Genomic DNA, 19,406 nt, shown 5'->3' with positions numbered 1-19,406 from the left:
ACCTGGACTCTAGTTTCCACTGCCCCGGGTTGTGAATGGCAGGTGTTGATTTCCTATGCTTACTAAGTCTCCAGGTACCAAACAATGCCCTGTCACTTTCCAGTTGTGATCACAGTTCGGGCTCTGCACCTGTTAAGGCTGGAATTTGCCCATTCCTGCTCATAGACTCTGGTAGTTTCCTCTTGGGTCTCTATGTCACTGGATATTCAGGCAGCATCCCTCTGGTATGACCCCATGATCCCAGGCACTCTCTCTAGACTTCCCATGGTTCCTTCCCTCAGTGTCAGTGGTTAGGGCTTGGTGACTCCCCTTTCCTTTGTCCAGGGTCAAAGCTGCCTTGTTGTTGCCTCTGTCTGAATTGAGCAACTGGTCACTGCACAGAGCTTAGTGGGGCTAGGCACACTTACTGGCACAGATCCTTACCAGTGTATTTGTTTCCCTTGTTCATAATGAGAGAGACGCAGAGTGGGTTTCAGCAAGTAATGGTCCTTCTAGAAATTCTGGCTAGATTCTTAAGAGGTTCCACTGCAGGAGATTTACCTCTGGTTTCATTTGCAGCTGTCTGAGTGTGGGAAGACTCCAGGTTGATTTAACAGGGCGACTGATCAGCTGAGGGTACACGAGATAGCTGTGGACTCCCGACTCAATTTTCTTTTCACAATTTGGTTTTAAGCTATTTGCACTTTAAGGCCCCCGCTGTTACCATCACACTTTAAATTTTGTTTGTCTTTCCAAGAGTTTTTAAGTGGATGCCATTAAGAGAATATCTACTCCCTTCTTCTTTATTGTTCCTCCCCTCTTCTCCTCCACAGATTTGGTTCAAGGTTAGGGGACTTTTAGTTTGTTTTCTACTCTGGTAACCTATCTTCCAGTCTCTCCAGGTTGCAGACTGTAATAGTGAATCTTAGAGCATTTATTTTGTTACCCACTTCTCAATTTTGCTTTTCCTTTTGCTGCATATTTTCTGTATTTCGAGGAGATCTGGATTCGCTGCTTAGCTCCATTCTGCCATCTTCCCCTGCCTTCAACTTTTTCTTAAAGTTTATTCAAATGAACATCTAAATAAAATTCATCTATTGAAATTAGTTTTTACTTTTGAGATTTCCCCCACCATTCTATTGTATATTTGTGATTTTTGAAAATGTTGTATTGTTTTTCTTTATAGTTTCTCCCAGTCTGAATTATGCTATGCTGATTCTATCCTGGTGGTGTCACTGAACATGTTTTTCTCTCTTGTATTTTCAGAAAATTGGTAGTTATAGTGACAGAATTGATCAGATTCAGGTTCAATGTACTTTGACAAGTATACTTATTGATGGAATTTTTGTTCTTCAATTTTTTAATTTTAAATGGTGTTGTAATGAATAGTTTTGTAAATATATCTTTTTATGTTTTACAAATACGGGTTTCAGAGATTTTTCTATAAGTGAGATTGCTAGTTAGCCAGGTATATCCATGTTAAATATTGTGATACACATCCAAATTTCCTTCTGTGTTTCTTGTGTCATTTTATATTCCCACTATTTGGAATGCATTATGAGAGAGCCTGCTTCCAAATAGCCACAGAATGTTTTGTTAAATATTTGAATTTTTAACTAAAAATAGATTTGCTCTATGACCCAGCTACACTAAGCCTCAGTATGTATTCAAAAAGAATTAAAGTCAACATACTATAGAAATCCCTGCCTACCCATATTTTTTATAGCACAATTCTCAATAACTGAATTATAAAATCAGCCTAAGTGCTTGTCAATAAAAGAATATATAAAGAAAATGTATATACACAATGAAATATTATTCAGACATAAAGAAGAACAAAAATCATGTCATCTTCAGGAAAATAGATGGATTAGAGATTATGTTAAAAAATAATACAGACTCAGAAAGACAAGTATTGCACATTTTATTTTATATGTGCAATCTAGAAAATATAAAATATAACATGAATGTAGAAGGGAGATGATTATTGAAGAGGAAAGGCAGCAGGGGAAGAGGGAAAGAAGGATAAGGGTAGGTACTAGGGAGTGGAAGTGGGTCAAAATATACTATGTGCATATATGAATATGACACAGTGAAACCCACTGTCACATATAACTAATAGGTACCAATAAAAATTGAATTTTTCCAGCCTGATAGATAAGAAGTTGCATCTTAGTATAGTTTTTCCTTTATATTTATGTTGGTAGTTCTTTATTGAGGTATAATTCACATACAGTAAAATGCAGAAATCTTGAATATACATCCCAGTGAATTTGGCAAATATATGCATATGTTTAACTAACACTTAAATTACTGGCTACTGATGTTTATTTATAAAGATTAGTCTCTGGTCCCAAGGGTTTTTTCAGTATTCCAAGATCTCTATTTTGGGTTTTATTATCTTGGGTCATTATAATAAACCACACACAGGAGACTTCTGGTTCCTGATTTTTTTTCATGAATTCATTTTTTTGTACTTTTTTTCAAATAATTGCTATTTTACTTATTAGTATTATTATATGCATTAACTAATTATTAATTGTAAAATCCAATGGATTTCAATGTGATATTTTCATACATGCATATATTGTGTTTTAATTATATCTATTCTTCCTACTATCTCCTCGTGCCCTCCTCTTTCTTCCCACCCTCCCTGACCTTTTCCCCTTCTTCAATAGTCTCTTTTCTACTTCTCTTCTTCTCTTCTTTCTTTCTTCTTACCTCCTATTTTTCCTCCTTCTTCTTTTATTTTGTTTTCACATATGAGAGAAAGCATGTGATACTTGTCTTTCTGAGTCTGGCTTATTTTGTTTAATGTGATGTCCTCCAATTCCATCTATTTTCCTGTAAATGGAATTATTCCATTCTTCTCCATGACTGAATAATTACTCTATTGTTTGTTTGTGTGTGTGTGTGTGTGTGTGTACATACTAAGGAGTTCACTTATACATACGTATATACCTATATACATATATCACATTTTTTTTTATTCATTCATCTGTTGACAGTACGGTACCTAGGCTGACTCCATAACTTAGCTATTGTGAGTAGCACCAGGTATCTCTTTTAAATGCTGGCTTCATTTCCTTTGTATAAATATTACCAGTTGTATAGCTGGATCATGTGGTAGTTCTATTTTTAGTTTAGTTTTTTTTTTTTTTTTGAGATGCTTCCATACTGTTTTCCTTAGTGGCTGTACTAGTTCACATTCCTTCCAACAGTGTAATAGTTCCTTTTCCTCCATGTTCTCACTCACATTTGTTGCTTTCCCAAGGATTTCTTTTTTAATCATCAGCATTTTTGCACAAGTCATCATTGGCTTATTGTCTAGTAAAATGAATTGCAATCATCTAGAAATATCTGTTGATAAAGATACACCTTTAAATCTTTTTATTCTTGTTAAGACTTTATTTTTTTCATTTTTGGCCCGAGGGTACAAGTTGAATCAATGAGTAGATTTACAAAAAGTTAGGAAGTGTCTAGCAAAAAATAGTAGCTTTATTTTGACTTTTATAGTCTATTTAATTGGTCTTTCCCTGGGCCTGAAGGCAGCACTATTGATTTTTTCCTTAAGCTATAAAAATGTGTCCACATCTTCCATCAGTGTGTTTTAATTATTTTTGTCCAACATGGACCAAATATGTCAAAGAAATCTAATTTTAAATGTGTGTCTATTACAATAAACTTTAGGACTTTTGCTGGTTAATAGTTGGAATAAGTTTTAGGCATTCACACACAAGTGCTACAGTGTCAGAATTTAATTTTATTTATTTTTTCATTAGGTATAATAAAGACTGTTGAATGTTTTTCTGCAGTGTCCTCTACTTATTTTTTCTAAAATGTCACATTTGTAGCATTCTTAAGACCTTCGGTGGAAAAGATTTGACTTTGACTTTGTATTTTTAAAGTAGTCTTTGGGTTAATTTGTTTTCTTATATCCTTAATTTTGAATCAGAAACTAGAACAGCAGAAAGATATACTCAAGGTTAAAGTAATCAGTGAATAAGACCTAGAAATAGCATGCATTATGAAGATTTCTTTTTGGAACCTGTCTTCTGAAGTTTTTGTATCTTTGTTATTGATACTTTAAAACTATTAGAGTACATAGTATTGAGATGCACAGAACTTATGAAATATGCTTATTTCTTCAAGTTTCTGGTTTGCCCTTTTGTACAGATTTAAAAATGTTAATATGGAATATGCAAGTTCAGAGTACACATGAGTATAAGTAAGAGTCTAACCAGGAAACAAACACTATGAAAGAATTTCGAGTACTGGGGAGTTTAATGTTGAAGTTAGCTATAAGGTGATGGAGCCAAGAAGCAGAGGACGATGAGGCAATAGAGAGACAAAAACCAGTGGAAATCATTGCCATCCCTAGTTCAGAGGGGCATAAAGAAGAAGGAAGGCTGTATCATATTTCATGGGCTAAGATTATCGCAGATATTTGGAACCATGGTGGAACTGTGCAGAGAAAAGTTGAAGCAGTGGAGAAGGTGCAAGTGCTCCTGAGACCCCTTTGAGAGTAGTGAAGGCAGGGATGGAGGTAATGTTTTTGTTTCTCCTTTCCTCCCTCTTTTTACTCTCCCAATAGCTAGCATCTGCCTTTGGCTGAACCCAGCTGGGACCAGCAGATATGGGTTCCTGAGAAATACAGGCTGCTTTGTGATGTGGAATAGAACAGGGAGTTAGTTGGAATGGCTATAAAACAACAGATCCAGTCCTAACACACTTGGCAGCTAAAACCCAAATGTACTAATTATGTTCTTTAAAGCAATAGAACTTGGGGAGGGAATTTAGTTGAAAATTTAGGTTTCCATGCTACATGAGTTTTTACTGTTTCTTTGATAAGTACCTTCAAATAAATATTTAGCCTAAACATTATTTTTAAAAATTTATAAAGCCATAGAGGTGAAATATGTTCAATGTCATATTTCTAGAAAGTGCTAAGGCTGGGACTAGCGCCAAGCCTCTTTACAATTTACTGATGACTTTCCCATTCTATCAAATTAAATAAGTAAGTAAATAAACAAACAAACAAACAAACAAATAAATAAATAAATAAATAAATAGTCTGGGACAATGGCACTTGCCCATGATCCTAGAGGCTTAGGAGGCTTTGGCAGGAGGATGGCAAATTCCAAAGCCAGCCTCAGCAATTTATCGAGGCCCTAAGCAACTTAGTGAGACTCTATCTCAAAATAAAATATAAAAAGGACTGGGGATGTGGCTCAGTGGTTAAGCATCCCTGGGTTCACTCCCTGGTAAAAAAACAAAAAAACAAAATAAACATCAACAACAACCAGTCCAAACATAGTCTTTTTAAAAACTTCTCTTACCTCCAGTGTGCTCATATGTAGATTGGGCATAATGATACTGGCAATGCCTGACAGGGAAGATGTGTCCAAAAATAGAAGAAATATATGGAAAACTTTTAAAAAAGTTTCTCAGGCTTATATGAATTCAGGTATTATTTATTGTATGGATGGGAAAGAGAATAATTTTATCTTTCTTTTTCATACTTTAAAACCACTTCTTAAATTGGCCAGTGTTCCAAACCATTTTCTTTTCCTGTCCTTACTTTTTAATATAGTAGTTATTTGGGGCGGATTGTGTGTTAGAAGATGTACTAACAAGGACTGAAAAGAAATATTTAACTTAAAACATTCAGATTTAAACATTTCTGTTGTGGAAAAGACATCTTAAGGAACTTTGAAGTATCTACTCTGTTGTTCTTCCTCTAAATCTAGATTAGAAAAGCAATGCAGACTTCAAAGACATCCAAAGAACAAATGCTTATAAAACAACACAAGCAAGTGTGGTGGCAGGAACACCAAAGGCTAAACAAAGTCAGGTAAGCACTTGGGGAGTTTCAGCACAACATGAAGGGTTCACTAGGAGTTGCACTTGTCTAATCAGATTTTCTATAATATCTCATGTTAATTAAACCATTACAGTGAAAATTTAGATTTATAGTTTGAATTTGAGTCAAATTAAAATCTTCTCATTTCCTCAGCCTAATCTGGAATCTAGGGAATGGCTTTTGTATTCTGTAGAAAATTAAAAGTATTGTCTCCATCTGCCCATTGTTTACTCTTTTGCACACCTACTGTCTTGCTTGCATTTATGTATATCATACTCAGCAGGTTGCATTATAATGTGTGGGTACACATTTGTCTCTCCACTAAGGTGATAAGCTACTGGAGGGTAAATATCATATCACAGTCATCTGTATGTTGTGGAATAAGCAGGAGATATGTAAAATGCTTTCAGTACCTAGGTAAACAGATGAACTAAAGACTTATTTGGTGGTTTTCTTGATATAGTTGCATCATGACTTAATTCAGTTATGGTATTTGACTTTTGTTATTATTTCCAGCAGTTACTTAAAGAAGAATTAAAACAAAATAATAATGTCATGTTTGATCTTCATTGTAATCTCTTAAAAATAAATTTCAAAAGTAAAAGCAAGGAGAAAATAGCTGTATTTCTCTTCCACTTAAGGCATATGTACTTGCTTTAATAATGGTGGTATTTTATAAAGTATGTTTGTTAAATATGTATTATAAAGCATTTATTTTATATCAAAATAGATAATTTCCGTGATCTTATTCTGAGTCAAGTTTCCCAATATCATTAACTTTACTTTTTTTAAAATATATTTTTTATATATTTGTTGATGGATCTTTATTTTATTTATTTATCTATATGAGGTGTTGAGATTTGAGCTCAGTACCTCACACATGCTAGGCAAGCACTCTATCACTGAGCCACAACCCCTAACTTTACTTTTGACTTCGGTGCTTTTCATGTTGGTAGGAGATTCTTATTCTAGCAAGCAAGTCCTATATGTGAGGTAAAAGTTCATGATTGGCAAAGGTCTCACACTATAGTATAACTCAAAACACAAAAATAAAATTATATAGACTTTATCACCATACTTCTCCTATAAAAACAACTATATCAGACCCATTTACCCTTAAAAAATCACCTTTAGTAGAGAGAAAATGTTTGAGCCCATTGGAAATTGTTTTTGAAAATTTGCATAACTTGAAATAGGATAAAAAGGAAAGCCAATATTAGGGAGCTTTAATTATGGTGTTCACTGATGCAAGTTCAAATTAAAAAGAAGACACTGGGAAAAGTGTTTGTTTTTTAATCGTGGCTGTTCCACATTCCCCTTTGTGTGTCTTAAGCTATTCTTGCGATAGATAGAAGAAACATATACACATCATTATGGAAAGTTTCTGTTGGCTGACTTGGAATGACACAAAGATGATGGAAGTGAGGAACACTTTAGTAATAAAGATCATAATGTCTTAAAACATTATAAGGACTGAAAATTGAACAAAAAGAATCCCAATATAATTTTCAGTGTTATTCTAGAGTGTAGGATAATTTTATTACATATTCAGTAAATTAAAAACTAATATCAATAAGAGATATGTAAGGGGAAATGGCTAGATTTGTGGAGAATTTAAGGACTGCAAGCAAATCCATAGTTTAAGCTTTATCAGTGTTTGTCAACCTTTCAAAATCCAAACCCCATTAAATATTATTATGTCTTACCAGAATACTCTTTTTGAGAAACTCAGACCTACAGAAAATAAGGACCAATAATGACATTCAATTTTTCTTGGGTAATCTAGTATGTTTTAGGAAATATGTTAGGTACTTTACATGCTTTATCTCATTTAATCCTTACAATGTAGGTATCACTGCTGTATCAGTTTATGAAATTCTTGAGTCTCAGAAGATTAAAATTATTTACAGAAGATAAGTAAGGTAGTTTGGGTGGATCAATGATTTGCACCTGCCTCCTGTGCATCATGACCTTGGAAATGAGCAACTTTTTCTTTATCCCATAGGGTTGCATTCATACCACCTGCGATCTAATTGATACAAACTTGCTAGCCAAAAAAAAAAAAAAAAAAAAAGAAAGAAAGAAAAGAAAAGGCAAAGCCTATGATTCTTAAAAAAATTCTGAACTAAGGACACTAGAAAAAATTTCCAAATGTAAAAATTATGTTATTAATATTTAAATTTATAAAATTTTATTTAAAATGTAATGGGCTTACTCAAACTATATCCCTTGAGGACTCTGATATACTTTCCCAGGAGCACTTACTCCCTTGTTTCATTCTGGTACCACAAAGAACCCTGTATTTTTATGTGATCATTTGTCTAGATGATATATTAATCTATGCAGTGCAACCACCTGCAGACAGATCAGCCTGGTAAAGGGTATTTCTTAGCCGTAAGTACAGGTCCTCACCCTTCCAGGATGATTTTAGGTAGAGAATCAGATCCTAAGAACACCAAAAACTATCCATAGCTTCCCTCTTCTGGCAATTTGTATGCTCCATTATTGCTTTCTGGATTCTGAAAATATAAGATAAGCTGGATGGGTTTTTTAGTGCTACATTTTTGGTTAAAGGGTTCTTTTATGAAAAAAAAAATTCTGGTTTGACTTCATAACATACCCATCCTACATGTACAGTTGCAAATGTGATCTTAAAATATTTCTGACAAAAACTACCTGCAGGGAAAACAGACATTGAGGTGCCACTTACAATAATAGCACAACTTCTTTATACATGTAAACAAAAACAAAACCCCTGTCTCATGTAAGTTAATAGTAGAAGGTGATGGTGTGTATATGTGTGTACACGTGTGTGTATAAATGAAATACTATGCATCCATGAAAATAATAAAACCACTTAGATATATCTTTAAAAAAGTGTTAAGCAAAGAAAAATCCCACAATATAAAATGTTAAATATACTATTATCACAACTACATAAAATAACGTAATCAAGGACTAGAAACTCATTTGCAAAAAATGAAAATTATCATTGTTTGAAAGTATTGCAATTGTTACTATTTTCTTATGTTTTAGTATTGTTCTTTAATAATAATAATAAATTGAAACAGGTTTGATTGACTGCCATAATCAAGGAATATAGTATTTTTAGATGCCCAGTTAGGGTTGGTTATTATTTTACTCTAAAAATGACTGTATTTTTAAAACACAGTAAAAGATCATAAAGATTTATTACTCTTATTAGTATGTAAAAATGAAATAAAGCTTTACTCGAGTTTCCTTTATCATTTCTGAACTTTTAAAATAGCTTCCTTGTTGGTCTAGTTTTTGCCTAATCTCCTTTTCATCTTCCATTTCTATTGCTCATCCCACCCCAGGTCCTTTCTCTATCTTGCTGCCTTGGGAATCTTTCTGAAACACCACTCTGAGCAGGTGAGGTCAGCTTGGTGTCCTTTAGTAGCTTCCTGGTGTTGGTTCTCTCTCCATGAAGTAGTGCCAGGACTGCGTGTGCTGCCTTTGTTCTTGCTATTACTTCTGCCTGAGCTTAGCAAGTACCCAGTCCATGTTAGGAATTTAGCACAAGGTCTGAATCAATTAATAGATGAACAAAAGCACATTAGATTGCTTCCACTTATTTCTTAAACTTATATGTATGTTAGTAATTGTAAAAATATTGATTGAGATATGTCTATTTCAGATTTAAATTGGAATCTGATATAAAATCTTTTCTCAATGAAGAGAACATTGGAAATGAATGTCTTTGTGATGTTATGAATTCTGGTAAGCTTTTTAAATCCTATATTTAAAGGCACATTTTATTTTGAAGAATGAAAATGAGCCACTCACTTCATGCTCTTTTAATATATTAAGAGTTGTTTTTTTCTAAAAGAATAAAAAAAATCAGCACTCTTATCATTTGTTCTTTAAGAAACTTAAGATAATAATGTATTTCCTCGATTCAACCTTGTTTTACCACAGAACAAGAGTTATCAGAACAATGGAGCACATATCTTAAAAATGTGATAAATCCTATTCTGCAGCTGAGAACAGATCTAAAGTATAGACAACATAACATTTCACAGAGTTCACATGCCCATAAGGAGTTTAATTCAGTGACAGTACTGGAAGAGGTCAGTGTGTTACCTTTGTTTTTAATAATGTAATATTTCATTTTTGTCCTTACTAGAATAATTTGAAATAAGAAATAAACATGTGATTTGTGTATTTAAATAGAAAGGTTATTCAACATCTTAAACATATGCTGAATCTGCCCAGGAACCCTCATTTCTCATAACTGGTCTCCCTGCTTTCCTTTTTGCCCTTCCTCCCAGTGCATTCTGGGATCCAGTTGTTCTGATGTTGAAATTCCATAGGCTTCTTCTGCCCTTGAAGTCTTCCTTCCCATCTGACCCCCTTCCAGCTTCTTTATTCACATCTCCTTCCTGATCTGTACCTTTCTACAGAAACTCAGTACCATAGATTCTGGCCATCTTTTTGTGTCTCCCACATTATCAGGCTCATTCCTATTTCAAGGACTTTACATCATCTGTTTCCTCTATCTGGTTGATGGTGCTTTCTGTCATTTAGTTCTTAACTTAAATGTCTTTCCTCTGAGAAGCTAGTGTCACTTCCCACCACAGCACCCTGTTTTTATATTACTTCCTGTTAATGCTTTCTTAAGTAATTCTTAGTTTGTTGACTGCACACCCCCTCAGTACAGCATAAGATCTGTTGTTGTGCTAAATATGAGGTTTTAAAATGATTTTTTTCTCTCTACTTTTCAGTTATTCTGTAGTATTATACTGCAATAATAATACTTTAAATCTATACCTCACTGCGGACTATAGGCAAGGATACAAGGAAAGGAAGGGATGATTTAAGTAGAAAAAATTCTGTTCTCTGTCTTACAATTAATAAAATGTAAATGTGGGTGTGGGGTAGCTTCAATGTTTTGGAGATAAGTGTCTGGAAGTCTCATTGAGGTTCATTTGTCTGATGAGCACTGCCATATGGGCATCTCTAATTTTCTGTAACAGGTCCTCAAAAGGATTTTCTCTTATCTAACTTTCTATCATTTCTTGGCTTTTGAGAATAATTCTTGTGTCCTTACATACAAATACTGGATAACTTGTAATAATGTGAGTACTACTTGTACAACACATCCTCTAGGTTGACTTTGTGAAGAAACAATTGAAAGCTGTCTTTGAAAGACTTAGACTGGAGCAACAGGAACTAGAAAGAGATCTTTCAGGCTGGAATATAAAAGTAAGTGTGATGAAGCTAGTAATTTATTTGTCTATCATTTTGTAACTTATGTTAAATAAAGTAATCACATAATTTGTTTTCAGATACTGGATTATTGTTCAGAAGATAAAACTAATCTTAGTGAACTACCCATGGAATTAGAAACTTTGGAATGTCCATACCCTGATTTGAAATCTTCAATTCTCAAAGAGTTCTATAACTTTACAGAGAAATATCAAAAGAAACTTCAAGATTTTGATGTACAGTTAGAAGATATAAACAGGTGACTTGATAAAACTACTTGAATTCTGTAGATTTTTTTATACTAAATTTTAATTTTTGTTCATGGTCACTATACTTCTGATTTACTATTGCATAGTTACTATGTGATGGGAAGTTAACAATAAATGTTTAGATTGGTTATTTGTTGAATGGAGAGGGTTTTCCCAAAATAATTATCTTGATATAAAGATTTTAAAGATTTTTATAAGGTTAAAAGATGACAATAATTTACTTTTTAGCCTTCTTTCCTGTACAAGTTAGTTTTCAAATAGGAATTTTCAGTGACTATTAATTTTCATTTAAATATATAAAGCTCTTCTATAGTGGAAATTTACAAATCAGCACTAATAATTGATTATAATTAAAAATATATTAATGAAATTATGTTACTTGTAATTAACTGTGATTTTGTCCTGTGATGACCTAGAGTATGTTTCAAATTTTTAAAAAACGTTTCCTGTAAATGTTAATTTTTTTAAAAGAAATAGTCTTTTGGTTGCATCTTGAGAAGGATGTTTCTCTTTGGAGTGGCAAACATAATTTTCAGGAATTTGAAATTCAGTTCTGGCTGTGATCATCTTCTCTAGTGTCTTCTATATTATAATTCACATAAAGGGAGAAATCCAGATATGCTTCCCTGAGTAGGATTGATTGTTGGTCTTAGGTCCTGTCTGTACATGATGTCTCTGGGAGACATTTTGTAGAAAAAAGTGCTTTTCCTTCTATGATATCAGTGTCAATTTTTTCCTTAAAGAATTTATATTTAAAACAAAAGGAAAACTACAGAAAGGACATATGGAGGAAATTAAAAATAATAGAGGTTCTTAACTTTGAAATGGAAGATGATAAATATAACAAATATGTGTATTTTTTATATCTAATTAATTGCTGAGAATACAGATCTTTATATGAAACTGCTGGTATTTAGAAATAGACAATAAGGAAAATTTTAATTGCTCCCAAGTAGAGTTCTGTGCTTTGGTAGCTCCCCAATCCAAACTCTTGGGTTACATCTGTTACTTATCTCAGCACAATAGAGCCCATTCAAGGTGAAGTCTGGGCCTTTCCTTACCTTAGCTTCCTTCTTACACCTCTGTGGCGATGTTCCTGTGTTCCTCTCCATCAGCATCTATTGTTCTTCTGGGAGCTCCTCCTTATCTACCTCTCTCCCTTGTTTTTCTTCTTCCCACCTGGCAATAAAGCTGAAAAATAAATTAATAATGTATCATGTACACTTGTTGATTGATGAGTTTATTACCCTTTAATTGGAATTCAGTCACAGTGAAGTATTAGGTAAACCATATACTTAGATTAAGTTTCTAATTATAAAATGAATATCCTCTCCCAGTTCCCCATCTCAACCTTGTTAAAGAGATTTCAGAACTCATTAGGAAAGAGGTGCAGTGTTTTTGTTTGGTAGGGAAAAGGCATTCTGAATAGGCTGATTAGTTGTGACTTGAAGAAGGTTAATCTTTGTCCTTTAAAAGCCTGTGACTTGGGCTGGGGATGTGGCTCAAGCGGTAGCGCGCTCGCCTGGCATGCGTGCGGCCTGGGTTCGATCCTCAGCACCACATACCAACAAAGATGTTGTGTCCGCCGAGAACTAAAAAATAAATATTAAAAATTCTCTCTCTCTCTCTCTCTCTCTTTCTCTCTCTCCTCTCTCACTCTCTCTTTAAATAAATAAATAAATAAATAAAAGCCTGTGACTTTTCCTCCAAGATGGCACCTTATCCTCATGAGAAAGGTGGCTGAGTTTGTGGTATCTCTAGATTAGCAGATCCTAAATATGGAGGTATTTTCTTCAGGAGCCTGAGATGGCTTCCTTATAGTAAGATCTGTTCTTCCCACCGCACTTTCATTCCTTTTTAAAAATCTTAACTCAATTTCTGTTCTTCCTTCATATGTAATCCTATGACACTCAAAAAAGTTGGGATTCACACCTCCTTCAAATTACTAAAGATTAAGTAGAGAATTCATTGAATATATTTCACATTGCTAAAGTTTCTGCAGAAGGAAGAAACATTGAGGATAAAATTACTCAGGAAAGCTTGATGAAGGATCTAAAGTTCACTATGGACTTTGAAGAATGGGCAGAGTTAGCATCAGCAGAAAGCAAATAGGGAGGACATTCTAAAAAAGAAGATTAAATGATTAGAATATAAACCTCTTTATATTAAAGTAATTTATAGTTATATTAGTGTCCATAGCATCTAGTACTTTCTACACAACGCATCTTCTAAGTGATTCAGTTGACTTGAAGGTAAAAACAATGAAGGAAATAGTGAAATGGCATGTTCCGGGATGGTAGGAATCTACTTGGGAGGAATATAAGGTTCATAAATTCTAGTTTAATGGTTCTTGCCACATATAATTACCCAAAATACATTTTGCATAATTGATTATGTGTTTTACTTGTTGAATATTTATTGAATAATCTTTAATGTATAGTGGTCTCTGTTAAGCTCCTTGGTAGGAGATTAGGCAGACATATTAACTTAGAATATGGTTTTACTATGATAATTTGAAATATTTGGGGGAAGAGACATATACATATGTACCCTAACTAAATAAAATTACATGCAAACATTAATTAAAGAAAATATGAATATGCTGGCAGTGAATAATAAAGCTTCAATCAAAACTTAATGAGTTTTCAGGAATAAGTTTCCTTGAGGTGAAAGAGAGTAAAAGAATAATTTGAATAAAGATAGAGGTGGTTGGCATCAGTATTCTGATGCTGGTGAGCAGTGTTGCATATAAATACACTGTTCTAACTAGCAAAATGAATTACATGTTCAATTATAATATTAATTGCAATTTTCATTTGTCAGGATCCACCTTCATTTTGATATGGTCATTTTCCCTTCTGGTTCTAGCTATTATGTTTTGTGAAAATTCTGACAGATTGCATGCATGTATGTGCACACCAGTGGGAGAGAACGTGTGCACACTTTAAAAGGGATACTAATCTAGATTATTGTTTTAAGCCAGAGTGACTGGAGTTTTTAATTGTTTGAATCTTAAAACATCCATCATTTGATACAATTATTACCCAGGGTCCATAGTTTACATTAGGATCACAATCCTTCCATCCCTAGTTATTTTTCATTTTCAAACTTTGTTATTACATAATTTATTTCTATAAAGCAGTATGGTGGAGCCTATTAAATCACACAGCACATATCCTTTGTCTGAATAGTTTCTATATTTCAAGAATGTATCATAAAAATATATTTAAGTGTATAAACAGATTTATTTTTATTTATTTATTGCAATAGAAAAGATTGAGCAAAACCCTTAATAAAGGCTAGTTTTATAGATTTTTATACATCTATACAATGTATTATTCTACTGGTAAAAAAAGTTTTAAAACTTTGCTGATCTGGAACAATATGCAAGGGGTAGAGTGAGGTATAGAGTTAAGCAAGCAAAATAATTTTCAATTCATATTGTGTGAAAGGGGGGGAAATAGACATATACACACTCTCACACACACCTATATTTGCTCTTGTAGGTCTTAAAGAATGTGCAAAGAGAGATAACATTCATTGCTTTTGGCGAGGGGAACCAGGTGCTGGAGGATGGGGTGTGAGGAAGAATTTTCATTGTATTTCCCTTTTCTTGGCTTTTAGAATTTTGAACCCTATGAATATATTTTAAGTTCTAAAACAAAGAATTTTTAAAGGAAAAAAGTTTACAAGGGCAAAGATTGAACACCAAAGAGGAAAAGACTGGCAACGTATCAGATACAAAATATTAAAATTCCTAATATATAAAGGCAGTTTGTAAATTCATTGAACACTGAGCAGTCAAAAGGCAAAGGGGGCAAAGGAGAAGAGGGAATTTAGTCATATTCCCAAAAATTATTTATTAAGCATATATTGGCATAACATAGATAAAAATCTGTATACTCATGAAGCAAATGGAAAATGTGAAATTGTAAACATAGTACCTAAATTAGGGTAAGACAGAAAGGGCTGGAGTTGCAGAGGGCAGATTGCAGTATTTTGGATATAGGCCTGGTTGAGAAAGTGACATTGAATTGAAGTCATGAAATAAGTTGAAGGATTGCATCATGAAGATATTTGGAGTAAATCCATCCTATTCAGTATTTACCAAGGTGGGAATTTGCCTGGCAGGAAATGAGTGACAGACAGGAGAGTAGTGGAACATGGAGTCAAAGAGGTAACAGTGAGGAGTAGGTTCTTTATTTATTTTTGCTGTGTGTGTGTGTGTTGCCAGGTATCACACCCAGGAACTTGTGCATGCTTAGTTCAGTGTTAAGCACTGAACTATATCCCCAACATCAGAGACAGGATATTTAGAGCCTGTAGCTCTAAAATCTTTTTAAAACTTTGGATTATACTCTGAGTGATATGGGAAACTACTGGAAGGTGTGAAGCCAAAGTGAACAGTAGCAAAAGCTGGCTTACGTTGTAGCAGAAGCAGTTTGGCAGTTGCTGTGTTTAAAATACATTGTGATAGAGAAGTGTATAGCACAAGAAAAGACTGGACATTTAGGAAATTATTAAAGTAATCCAGGTAAGACAGTGGTAGCCTGAGTGGAGGAGTAGAAGTGGTGAGAAATAGTCAGCTTTTGATGTATTCTATTTTTTTTAATTTTTTTATTGGTTGTTCACAACATTACAAAGCTCTTGACATATCATATTTCATACATTAGATTGAAGTGGGTAATGAACCCCCAATTTTACCCCCAATGCAGATTGCAGAATCACGTCGGTTACACATCCACAATTTTACATAATGCCCTATTAGTAATTGTTGTATTCAGCTACCTTTCCTATCCCCTACTATCCCCCCTCCCCTTCCCTCACATCTTCTCTCTCTACCCCATCTACTGTAATTCATTTCTCTTCTTGTTTATTTTCCCATTCCCCTCACAACCTCTTATATGTAATTTTGTATAGCAATGAGGGTCTCCCTTCATTTCCATGCAATTTCCCTTTTCTCTCCCTTTCCCTCCCACCTCATGTCTCTGTTTAATGTTAATCTTTTCTTCCTGCTCTTCCTCCCTGCTCTGTTCATAGTTGCTCTCATTATATCAAAGAAGACATTTGGTATTTGTTTTTTAGGGATTGGCTAGCTTCACTAAGCATAATCTGCTCTAGTGCCATCCATTTCCCTGCAAATTCCATGATTTTGTCATTTTTTAGTGCTGCATAATATTCCATGGTGTATAAATGCCACATTTTTTTATCCATTCATCTATTGAAGGGCATCCGAGTTGGTTCCACAGTCTACTTATTGTGAATTGTGCTGCTATGAACATTGATGTGGCAGTATCCCTGTAGCATGCTCTTTTAAGGTCTTCAGGGAATAGTCCGAGAAGGGCAATAGCAGGGTCAAATGGTGGTTCCATTCCCAGCTTTCCCAGGAATCTCCATACTGCTTTCCAAATTGGCCGCACCAATTTGCAGTCCCACCAACAATGAACAAGTGTACCCTTTTGTCCACATCCTCGCCAGCACTTGTTGTTGTTTGACTTCATAGTGGCTGCCAATCTTACTGGAGTGAGATGGTATCTTAGGGTGGTTTTGATTTGCATTTCTCTGACTGCTAGAGATGGTGAGCATTTTTTCATGTACTTGTTGATTGATTGTATATCCTCCTCTGAGAAGTGTCTGTTCAGGTCCTTGGCCCATTTGTTGATCGGGTTATTTGTTATCTTTTTGTCTAATTTTTTGAGTTCTTTGTATACTCTGGATATTAGGGCTCTATCTGAAGTGTGAGGAGTACAGATTTGTTCCCAGGATGTAGGCTCCCTATTTACCTCTCTTATTGTTTCTCTTGCTGAGAAAAAACTTTTTAGTTTAAGTAAGTCCCATTTGTTGATTCTTGTTATTAACTCTTGTGCTATGGATGTCCTCTTAAGAAATTTGGAGCCCGACCCCACAATATGTAGATCTGAGCCAACTTTTTCTTCTATCAGACGCAGCGTCTCTGATTTGATATCAAGCTCCTTGATCCATTTTGAGTTAACTTTTGTGCATGGCGAGAGAAAGGGATTCAGTTTCATTTTGTTGCATATGGATTTCCAGTTTTCCTAACACCATTTGTTGAAGATGCTATCCTTCCTCCATTGCATGCTTTTAGCCCCTTTATCAAATATAAGATAGTTGTAACTTTGTGGATTAGTCTCTGTGTCCTCTATTCTATACCATTGGTCCACCCGCCTGTTTTGGTACCAGTACCATGCTGTTTTTGTCACTATGGCTCTGTAATATAGTTTGAAATCTGGTATCGCTATACCGCCTGATTCACACTTCCTGCTTAGAATTGCTTTTGCTATTCTGGGTCTTTTATTTTTCCATGTGAATTTCATGATTGCTTTATCTATTTCTACAAGAAATGCCGTTGGAATTTTGATTGGCATTGCATTAAACCTATAGAGAACTTTTGGTAATATCGCTATTTTGATGATGTTAGTTCTGCCTATCCATGAACAGGGTATATTTTTCCATCTTCTAAGATCTTCTTCTACTTCTCTCTTTAGGGTTATGTAGTTTTCATTGTATAAATCTTTCACCTCTTTTGTTAGGTTGATTCCCAAGTATTTTTTTTTTTTTTGAGGATATTGTGAATGGAGTGTTTTTCCTCATTTCCGTTTCAGAAGTTTTGTTGCTGATATACAGAAATGCCTTTGATTTATGCATGTTGATTTTATATCCTGCCACTTTGCTGAATTCATTTATTAGTTCTAGTAGTTTCTTTGTAGACCCTTTTGGGTCTTCTAGGTATAGAATCATGTCGTCCGCAAATAGTGATAATTTAAGTTCTTCTTTTCCTATTTTTATGCCTTTAATTTCTTTTGTCTGTCTAATTGCTCTGGCTAGTATTTCAAGGACTAAATTAAATAGAAGTGGTGAGAGAGGGCATCCCTGTCTTGTTCCAGATTTTAGAGGGAATGCCTTCAACTTTTCTCCATTCAGAATGATGCTAGCCTGAGGCTTAGCATAGATAGCTTTTACAGTGTCAAGGTAAGTTCCTGTTATCCCTAGTTTTTCTAATGTTTTGAACATAAAGGGATGCTGTACTTTGTCGAATGCTTTCTCTGCATCTATCGAGACGATCATATGGGTCTTATCTTTAAGTCTATTGATGTGGTGAATAACATTTATTGATTTCCGTATATTGAACCATCCTTGCATCCCAGGGATGAATCCTACTTGATCATGGTGCACAATTTTTTTGATGTGTTTTTGTATTCGATTCGCCAGAATTTTATTGAGGATTTTTGCATCTAGGTTCATTAGAGATATTGGTCTGTAGTTTTCTTTCTTTGAGGTGTCTTTATCTGGTTTCAGAATCAGGGTTATGTTGGCATTATAGAATGAATTTGGAAGAGCTCCCTCTTTTTCTATTTCCTGAAATAACTTGAAAAGTATTGGTATTAATTCTTCTTTAAAGGTTTTGTAAAACTCCGCTGTATACCCATCCAGTCCTGGGCTTTTCTTGGTTGGTAGTCTTTTGATTGCTTCTTCAATTTTATCCATTAATATTGGTCTGTTCAAATTGTGTGTATCCTCCTGACTCAGTCTGGGCAAATCATATGACTTAAGAAATTTATCGATGTCTTCACTATCTTCTATTTTATTGGAATATAGGTTTTCAAAATAATTTCTAATTGTCTTCTGTATTTCTGTAGCATCTGTTGTGATATTGCCTTTTTCATCCCGTATGTTAGTAATTTGAGTTCTCTCTCTTCTTCTCTTTGTTAGGATGGCTAAAGGTCTGTCGATCTTATTTATTTTTTTGAAGAACCAACTTTTAGTTTTGTTAATTTTTTCAATAGTTTCTTTTGTTTCAATTTCATTGATTTCCACTCTGAGTTTAATTATTTCTTGCCTTCTGCTACATTTGCTGTTGTTTTGCTCTTCCTTTTCTAGGGCTTTGAGATGAAGTGTGAGCTCATTTATTTGTTGGTTTTTTCTTTTTTTGAGGAATGACCTCCAGGCGATGAATTTCCCTCTTAAAACTGCTTTCATTGTGTCCCATAGATTCCGATATGTTGTGTCTGTATTTTCATTTATCTCTAAGAATTTTTGATTTCCTC

The 19,406-nt window shown here is 34.2% G+C and overlaps 1 protein-coding gene across 1 annotated transcript in view; it reads left to right on the top strand.

Moving 5' to 3' along the window:
* Positions 1–19,406, top strand: part of CCDC148 (coiled-coil domain containing 148) — a gene marked incomplete at its 3' end in the record, with an annotated part of 228,305 nt that overhangs the window by 9,995 nt on the left and 198,904 nt on the right. The window contains exons 3-7 of the mRNA XM_081260650.1: positions 5,730–5,833; positions 9,501–9,583; positions 9,782–9,933; positions 10,973–11,068; positions 11,152–11,330. Of these exons, the coding sequence (XP_081116776.1) occupies positions 5,730–5,833; positions 9,501–9,583; positions 9,782–9,933; positions 10,973–11,068; positions 11,152–11,330 (614 nt within the window). The remainder of the gene's footprint in view (positions 1–5,729; positions 5,834–9,500; positions 9,584–9,781; positions 9,934–10,972; positions 11,069–11,151; positions 11,331–19,406) is intronic.

The sequence above is a fragment of the Spermophilus citellus genome, assembly GCF_964194105.1.
Source record: "Spermophilus citellus genome assembly, chromosome: 11".
NCBI lineage: Eukaryota > Metazoa > Chordata > Mammalia > Rodentia > Sciuridae > Spermophilus > Spermophilus citellus.
The sequence above is the reverse complement of the archived record's forward strand: the minus strand, read 5'-3'. Positions and strand labels throughout refer to the sequence as shown.